This window comes from Chenopodium quinoa, unplaced genomic scaffold (assembly GCF_001683475.1).
Source record: "Chenopodium quinoa cultivar QQ74 unplaced genomic scaffold, ASM168347v1, whole genome shotgun sequence".
Classification (NCBI taxonomy): domain Eukaryota; kingdom Viridiplantae; phylum Streptophyta; class Magnoliopsida; order Caryophyllales; family Amaranthaceae; genus Chenopodium; species Chenopodium quinoa.
Genome location: NW_018742461.1, coordinates 2705241 through 2714964, shown reverse-complemented (window position 1 = coordinate 2714964; position 9724 = coordinate 2705241). Strand labels below are relative to the sequence as shown.

General features: G+C 30.2%; 1 protein-coding gene across 1 annotated transcript; it reads right to left on the bottom strand.

Moving 5' to 3' along the window:
• Nucleotides 1-4489: 4489 nt before the first annotated feature.
• On the bottom strand, nt 4490-7330 carry LOC110718718. Its single transcript, XM_021897610.1, has 2 exons — nt 6277-7330; nt 4490-6163 (listed from the first exon to the last, which is right to left on the bottom strand). Exons 1-2 carry the CDS (start codon nt 6988-6990, stop codon nt 6014-6016), a joined length of 864 nt encoding a protein of 287 aa, XP_021753302.1. The 5' UTR covers nt 6991-7330; the 3' UTR covers nt 4490-6013.
• Nucleotides 7331-9724: the final 2394 nt, after the last annotated feature.

Genomic DNA, 9724 nt, shown 5'->3' with positions numbered 1-9724 from the left:
GTACAATTTCTGGTGAAGCTCTTATAGCATTTTCTCCTAATGATCCAGAAAAATTGAAAAAGGCGTTACCCTTGGCCCTGAATCTCCAAGACGATATAGAAAAAGTGTCAGTGGGATGTCTTTGTGGCTTGACGGCTTTAAGAGAAGTAATGTTGTTTCTGCATCTGGTATACTTGAGTTTGCTTACAGGTTTGCTTTCCGAAATTTACTTAAGTTTTTAGTGACAATGTTAAAATTATTCCGTTGAGACATTAAAAATAAGGAATTGGCAATCCTCTTTATGTGATCATAGGGACAAAACCGAATTGGGTAGTGAAGATGAGAAATCTTATCAGTCCGATTAGTGCCATTTTTATAGATTGATCAATGGATTTTGTAAATGTTGCTAACAAATCAATTATGTTTCATAACTTGATGCTTGAATCTTGGTGTTAGATTTTATTACATATATGCTGCTGTTTTGATTCTTTGTAATTTACGTGAGAATCGTAAAAGGAGGTATTAGTTGCTTTCTTATGGTAATAAATAATTGTCGTAGCAGACCTCATTACAGCTTAAAATGTCATATTACTGTGTTTGGCTGGTGTCATTGCTTTGCTAAGAATGTATAATTCAAGTATAATTTACATCTTAATATGATTTTTGGTCTCAGTATCTCAAGTGATCTCTTTCTCCACCCTCTTTGTCAATCTATCCTTGTTGGAGATTAATTTCTTGTAGATTCAAATCATGGTGAAACTACTGATATGAACAGTACTCTGATTGCACTTTACTTGATGACTATAAGAGTATAAGCTGGCTACTTCTTTTGCAGGGATTTGCAGAAGGCGACTCAGAATTTCACAACATTGGTTGGCCAGGGTGCATATGGTCCTGTGTACAAAGCTCAGATGTCAACTGGTGAAATAGTTGCTGTGAAGGTGCTGGCAACTGATTCAAAGCAAGGGGAGCGAGAATTTGAAACAGAGGTAATGTCATATTTTAATCAGTGCAGCTTCTTAGCGGCAATATAACTATACCAAGTTTCATCCTTAGATGTCCTGTGTGGTAGACAAGTTGCTGTCTCTTTTTATGCTGTAGTTATTGTGCTGATTGATTCTTGATCTCACCTTCTTTTATTGCATGCTCTTGTTTCTCAGGTTAAGCTGTTAGGAAGGTTGCATCACAGGAACCTCTTGAATTTGCTTGGATATTGTACAGAGAAGGGAAAAAACATGCTTATATATGCGTATATGAGCAATGGCAGCCTAGCTTCCCATTTATACTGTCAGACAACATATGTTAGTGTTTATATGTCCAAAAATATATATGTTAGTGTTTATATGTCCATTTTGTTTTAGTTTTTTAAAGTGTAATATTACAAGTTATTGAGGCAAATATATGTGTTTTATGTATATTATGATTATATATAAGTATTTGGTACAATTTATGTGAAAAAAATGCAAATTTTTTATTTTTTTTTTATTTTTTGGGGCACTTTTGCCACCGGGTCAGTGTGAAAACCGGTGGGAAATGTTATAGTTTTGCCACCGGTTCACTTGAAAACCGGTGGGAAAAGTCCTCCAGCTATAAGATAAATCACATGTTTTTGCCACCGGTTCACTCCAAAACCGGTGGGAAAAGTGGTTTTTGCCACCGGTTTTGAACCGGTGGGAAATCTTTGGGGATTTAGCACCCCCCAAATCAAGAACGGTTCAAAACCGGTGGGGAATGTGTGGTTTGAACCGGTGGGGATTGAGGTTTTTCGCCTAGTGGAAGAAGAAAACTAAGGACACACCATAAGATGACACGTGTCATTGCTGGTGTGTCTTTTAGTATATAAGTTAAGTTATTATTATTATTATTATTTATTATTTATTATTATTATTATTATTATTATTATTATTATTATTATTATATAGTTATTATTATAGTTATAGTTATTGATGAAAATAAAGCTGTTTGAATTTTGATATTACCCTCACATCTCAACATACTTTTTGCTAATGTGATTAATATATAGGTTTATCTTTAACTAGGTGTGAAGCCAGTGCGATGCATGGCTTTGTTTTTATTATTATTCAAGATTTGTATCTTATAATATAATAATAATAATAATAATAATAATAATAATAAAAATAAAAAACAGATAAAGTCATAAACTAAAAGACATTTATTATTATTATCATTGGTAAACTATTGCAATTAATTAAAGACTTCTTTTTATTAATAAGATATTAAAAAGAAAAAAATAATAATTTGTGAGGTTCAAATAGAATTCTCTTCTCCCATTTCCAAAATTTAAGATTTGAAAAATGGATTCAGTAAATCGCTTAATTTCATCAATTTCTCTTTCATTTCACTCTCTGTTTACATCAACTGAATCAAAACACCAAAAATTAGATCGAATTGCAATTGAGGTTTTTCCCCTCAATCCCGTTGAACTTGTCGATTGTTATCCTATTTTTGTCTAATTTCAAACCAAGGAGAAGGCGATGTTTGATGTGAAATTGGAGTAGTTTGATGCAGGGGCGAAGTTAAAGGTGATTAAATTGTGGTTGAAGGAGGCAAAAGATTTGGTTGAGAAAACACGTGCATTTGTGAGGAAAGGGGTTTCTAAAGAAGAAGGTGAGGCTATTTTATATTGAGAAATTGAAGGCCCTTGATGCTACTGTCGTTTTCTTAAGTTCAAAAAGCTGGAGTTGCCCACAAAAAAATTGATTTCAGAGAAAGTCTTGCTTTGCCTGTTCTTGACGAAATGGTCGAAAATGTAAGTATTGATATTTTTTTTTTAATCATCTTTGTTTATTACTTATATATGTATTTATTGTTATTATTATATCAAGGGTGTTATACTTGTATTAAAAACAATTAAAAATAAGTAAACCAAGGGTGTTAAATAATATTAAAATTGATATAACAATTCAAAAATAAAGGTAAACAAAAGTATTAAGTATATGATTTATTGTTAATAATAAAGCATATATAAAAGAAAAACTATCATCTAGAATCTCATAAGTTGTTACATAATAAAAAAATTAAAAAGCTAACATAAGTATTATTTGTTACTATCATCTAAATCTCTATTTCTTGAACATGGAGTTTTATTATGTTTCAAGAGAATCCTTGATTCATAAAACTAAACCTGCATCATACACAAAATACACAAATTGAAGTGTTAATATTAGTATACTATTAAATAATCTATACGATAAAATTAGAAACAGTAAGAAATATCTAAATGAATTATATATATTCTAAAAAATATATACCTTTATCTTCTTTGATGTGATTTGGTCAGATGAATCATGATCCTTTTCAGTTGAATCGATATTATTAAAAGGGCGTTTTGCAGTTTCTTCAATGACTGTAACTTCATCTTTATTCTACATCAAAATTATTTATGTAAAGTTTTAAGAAAATAAAATTTTAAATTCATGACTTCTAAATAAACATTAAATACTTGTAACAATTATTTAGTACCTCAATGACACTTTTGTCAAAAATTCTCATCACCGTAAAAGTTTGTCGAATTGTTGTACGCTTATGAGCGGCGATTTTAACTTTGAACACTAACTCTCTTCCAATGATATTTGCAATCATCTTTGGAATTTGTGTACCATCATCTTCATTGTCATTATCATCATCATTATGATCATTGATATGTCAATTTTAATTGAAATAATAAAGCATTTGTAGAACAATTTAATCTTTTAACTATTGTTTAAAAGCAATTATTAAAACCTTTTCATAAGTATGAGCCTCAAAAAGAGTACTTGCATCTTGTCCATTAGTTTCTTAGCTTCTTCATAAAAAACTACGAATATTGTTGACCCACTATGATCGGTAACACTAAGCTCCAATTGATATCTGATTGAGAAAAAAAAATAATGCATGAAGAAATTAGGCATTATATAATTTATTATTCGTTTAATCTACTATTGTAATATGGATAAAGAAGAAATTTGAAACAAACCTTGGGATGGGTCTTTCAATTTGTTTCTCACAAGGAATGCACCAAAAATCTGTTTTTCTTGGAGTGATACGTCTTTTACCTGCTGAGCATGAGATATAATACCAACTATTTTCACTCATAATTGTATCCACTTTAGCCATGCAATAGAAGATCAAATCCTATATGATTTTAAAAATAAAATTAGGTTTGAATTTAAGATTTATCATATACTTCGTATTAAGTATAATAAAGTGATGTATTAAAATACCTTTTCTAAAGTTTTTTGTACATGATTCATAAGCGTTAAAATATCAACTTTTTTAGAGTTGATTTCTTCCGGTCCAATGTTGATATGCTGAATTTCAAGTTTTTCAATGGTAGCATTATCTAACTTCTCACTGCATTGTAATGATCATATACAAGAGATATATTTATGTAGAAAGAATAGCATAAAAATTAAAATTATTGAAATAACATACCTCCATAAAGATTTCAATTCATTAACCTCAGAAATTTGAAGATCAATATAAATTTTGGTTGATGCAAGTAGTTAGATTAATTTTCCCTGTAAACAAAATGACAATGGCAAATTAGGTTCTTCGTTGTAAATATTAAAAAATAGTTATTATAATGACTAATATATATGATACTTACCATTAAAATATTTGACCATTGTTGAAGTAACAACTATACCAAAAGGCTTAGTAGAATCAACAAGTAAGTCTTTTTGTCTTGAATAATCAGGAAATACATCATCCCAAATCTTTAATTGGATTCGTTGTCCCCTAACCATGATATCAAAATACAAATAATTTACTAATAAATCTAAAATAAATCAAATATAATTTATCTTACAATAATAAATCTTAGTTTATCGTAATTGACAAAAATAATATATACAAATATATTAAAATAATAATTACCATTTGTCTTCTATTTCAATTGAATCTCCAATTTCGTTTACAACCATACCAACCACATCTTGTAAGACAAAGTGATATACAAAAAAATAAAAAATAAAAAAAAATTAGTAAAACGAATGATAACACTATAGAATTTTTTAAAAAATAAAATTGAAAATATGTAAAATATATACCAGGGAGTGTTGCATTACTACGGAACTGATCTAAATGTTGCAATTGAACAAAATCAAATCTATGCAACGGAATTTTATTATTATTTGCAACGCCTTTGATAGTTGTATTTTGAAAAAATTGTATCATTATCTTGTTATCGCTCACAACACGATATTCATTCTTGTTAGGTACAACCGAAAAATATCGAATTGTGTAAACTTTGCCTTCAATTAGTTTTGAACGAAATTGTTGGACAAATTTTCCTTTGATTGAAGCATAGACATAATCACCCTACATATGCAAAATAATATTTTATGTTAAAATAATATTGTAAGTTACACAATGAATTTAAAAAAATATTATATATTATTCAATGAATTTAGAACGATAAGTATTATCAAATAAAAAAAATAAAATTAAAGGCATACCTCTTCGTGAATTAAAACCATGTCCAAACTAATCAAACTATTATGTTTCCGAAAATTCAAAACATCAAAAAGCCTTGATACGCGTACTTTAATTTTTCAATCATTTTTGGAAGAACTAAGTTCTCGTATCGACGAAGTAGACCTAAGAAAACAATGCAATGAAAAAAATAGTTAAAAATAATATTACCAGTAACTACAATTTGAAAAAAAAAATTGAGTTTAAGGAATTAGACCGACATTTTCTTAAACCGCAATATAAAATCCTAAATAAACCACAATATAAAATCCTAAATTGTTTTGTATGAAGTATTGTGTGATTCTTTGGTGGTGCGTGAATTAAATAATGCCTATTTATAATAATAACAAATCATAAGGCTAATTAAATCAATTCATATCTCTTTCCTAACTTAAATTTTATCATTATTCAAATTGCAATCATTAAAAATTCCTAACAGTCCAAATAATAAAATGTATACATCCGATGTAGGTTATGTTATTTTCGTCTAACAAAAAATAGATACAAGTACTTAATAACTTTGATTTGTTACTAATAATACATGTGCTCATTTAATTTCTTAACAAGTGAATGTCCCGTACGATGCCTCAAATTGAAATTCATTGTAAATTGAACGATGCCTCATGTATCGTACTACTTCAGTGATATCACCTTCTGTATACTTTTTCACCCGAAATTGGTCCTCATTCAAATCATCTCTACACAAAATCTATTAAAATTTTTGAAACACAACTATAGATCATTAACAAGGTTAATAGTACCCAAAAAAAATCAAAAAACAAAAAACAAGCATCTAGTACTAAAGTGTTATCTAATTAATACCTTTTCAAAAATAGTGTCAGGTGGAATTCGTGACATCCAACCATATAGATACTGGCTGCTTAGTCGGAGGGACCATTTGAGAGAGTAGCTACTCTTGGGATTGGAGACCAAATGAAAATACAAGGTGACCAAAAATTCAGCTCTTTCCAGGCCATCCCAAAAGGCTGGATAGTTTTTAAGCAACAAAGTCTTCCAAATGTGCTCCTCTTCATAGGGATAATGAAACAGAAGATCGCCCAAGTATTTTAATTCAGAATTTTTGGTTACTCCTTCAAGTAGTTTCTCCATGATTAGCAAGACATTCTGCATATCACCTCGCTTTTTCAATATCATCACAGAATCATCAAATGTCACTCTATCTCGAGGTGATAGTTTAGTCTCAAACCTAACAATTTTGGAGCCAATATGATTGATAACAACTTGTGTGATCAAAATGTTTGTCCAATCATGCAAACCATCAAGAGCACCATATTTCTCATGATAGTCAAGCACCCCTATTACGATACTTTGCATGATTCTCAAAGATTCGCGTTTCAAAAGATTAGGACACTCGACTTGGGGAAATATATCTTTCCAATAAACATATTCACCTAGCCACCTATCTTCTTTCTTTTCATGATCTTTTAACCAAGATGCAATGGTGAACGATTTTGAATAGTATGAAATTGCATCGCCATCATGAAAGATTGGAAAATCTGACGGTGGGAGTGGCATTCCTCCTGTAGACGTTTGTTCAATGAGGTCCACTTTCTCATCTAACACTTCATCCACCACCTTATCCACCACTTCATCCACCTTATCCAAATCCCCAACAACTACTATCGACTCCTCATTCAAATCTTTCCCAAAAGAATTATCATCCTTTTCTAGCTTTTCTTTTCCCTTTGATGTGCCACTTTCTTTGGAACCCTACAAAATATTGAAAACAAATATATCGTATATATATAACCCATCATTAAACATTAATTTATTAGCTGGAGATCGAGAATTCACGAACTCTCCACATTAACAAACTTACATACACTAAGTAAAGTAAAGAAACATTTATAGATATATATATATTGCTCATGAATCAATTCATTTAGAATGGAAATACTACTTAAAGATATGTAAATGAAATAACTAACATAAATCAAACAGATACAAACACTATCTACATCTTAGTTAATTTTATGGGTAGCATATGTATAGTACAGTACAGTGTTTACATACATACTATATTCCATATATTATTTACTCGTATCATATTGTAGCGATCAAAGAAGTAAGTCATTTACCTTCTTAGAAGACTTTGAACTTCGAGGGGTAGGCTTTGAACTTGGAGGGGTAGGTAGGAAACCAATATCCATCAGTTTTTTTTTGATGTTCTTTATTCCACATTTTGAGCCTTAAAAAACAAAAATAATAATAATAATAATAATAACTTAACTTATATACTAAAAGACACACAAGCAATGACATGTGTCATCTTCTGGTGCGTCCTTAGTTTTTTTTTTTTTTTTTTTTTTTTTTTTTTTTGAAAAAATAAATAAATTTACTTAAAAAAACAAATCTTTTTAAATATATAAAGTATTAGTTTCCTACAAAGTATAATAGAAGATTTTATTGAATCTTACCAAAATAAAACATATTGACAACTTTAAACTTTAGCAAAAAAAATTAAAAGTAATATTCTTAACATAATTATATTTGTTATGGATTTTTTTTAAGGAACGAAATATTCTGTACTATATAAGTTTATTACAACAAGATTATATAATTTTTTCTAGATTATTTTTAATTATGTAATAGAAGTTACAAGCTTAAACAATGAAATGCGAATATCAAATCATCAAATGGTGCTTTTTTTATTTCCTTGAATAATTTATAATTATTAGAATTTCAATCGATTAGTACTCTATGAATACTTCAATAATACTTGCTTTCCAAGAACGACACATGTTATTATTCTTAGTGTGATTTATCATACCATTTTTGTTGATTTTCAACATTCTATTGATATGATTATAACATATGAAAGTCAAAACATATAATATAGTGTTAATTTTATAGATAGTTATTGAAAATTACCGTGCGTGGCACGAGACCTAACCTAGTTCTCCAATTAAATCTGAGTTCGACTTGTTTTTCTTTTTTCAATCTATTATAAACCATATTTCTATGATTCTTCTCTAAATTTTTTTGTTTCTCTCCGTAGTTTAACACTTGGTATAACGGATATAAAAAGTCAAAGAGTCATATACCAGTTTATTTACGGAAAAGAAATAAATAGATGTAATTTTTTTCAAAAGTAAAAAGGTCGTGGCAAAAATGAATGGTCTCGACCCGACCTGCCCCACTTAAATTTTAATGTGACCCACAATTTACCAATTTTACTAACCGTAGGGACTCCTCCATTGACTCAACCCATTGAACAGGTTTATTGACAATATCCATTAAAGTAGTTTGTACTTCGTGTTATTATGTATTGTATTTTGATCTCTATCGTAAATTTACAATAATTGTCGTATTCGTTCGTTTTTCATTTCATCGAATTTACAATATGTATTTATGATAGGTAATACAACCACAAAAACGTATGTAAACGGTCGCAATTTCCGCAATCTACGACTGTCAACAGTCGCGCAATCTATAATACTACCTCCGTTTTTTTAGGAAGTTTTTTTTTAGTTGACATGTTTCCATTTTAGGTAATATTTGTGTTGTAAAATGTCTGTTTTAACCTCAATTTTTCCAACTAATATTCTCTCTCCTCCCTTCACATGTCATCATCTTCTCCACAAACACTCAAACATCCAACTTCACTCTCTTCACCAGACCACCACTAGTCATTCCACCACCACCATTTCAACCACCCATTAACCCCTTTAACACTAATTCCACCACCAGTCAACCCCCTTCTCATCATACCAACCAATTCCACCACTCGGAAATCTAACGCCACTAATTCCACGGTTTCACTGTCAACCTCTCGCCACTGATTCCACCGTCAACCCAAGTTTTTGAAGGAAACGCCTCTTCCTCTCTGTTGAGCAAAATAGGTCTTGGATTATACTTCATTTGAAACCCATGATGCATGAATACGCCAACCTCTTGGCGTTTCCCGTACCGGGGATGTATCGGGTAGGGGTACGGCCCGAATACATCCCCAAGGCGTACCCTTGAAAAGTGGTACGGGAAGAAAATTTGGGGACGACTGGGAGCAACTTCAGAGATGTTTCGCGATGGATTACCTTCTTTTTCGACGTCCCTAATAAAATATTGATATAAAGTACTGTACTAGTAGAATTATAAAATGTGGAATTAGAAATAGTAAAGCATTATCACGTGGAATAGGTAAGGTAGCTGTAAATCTGTTATTGTATTTAAAAAAAAAAAAGATAAAATTAGCTGTAATTCTGTAAGTTTTTTTCACTCCCTTTTTTCTTTTTTAGTCTTACTTACTCCA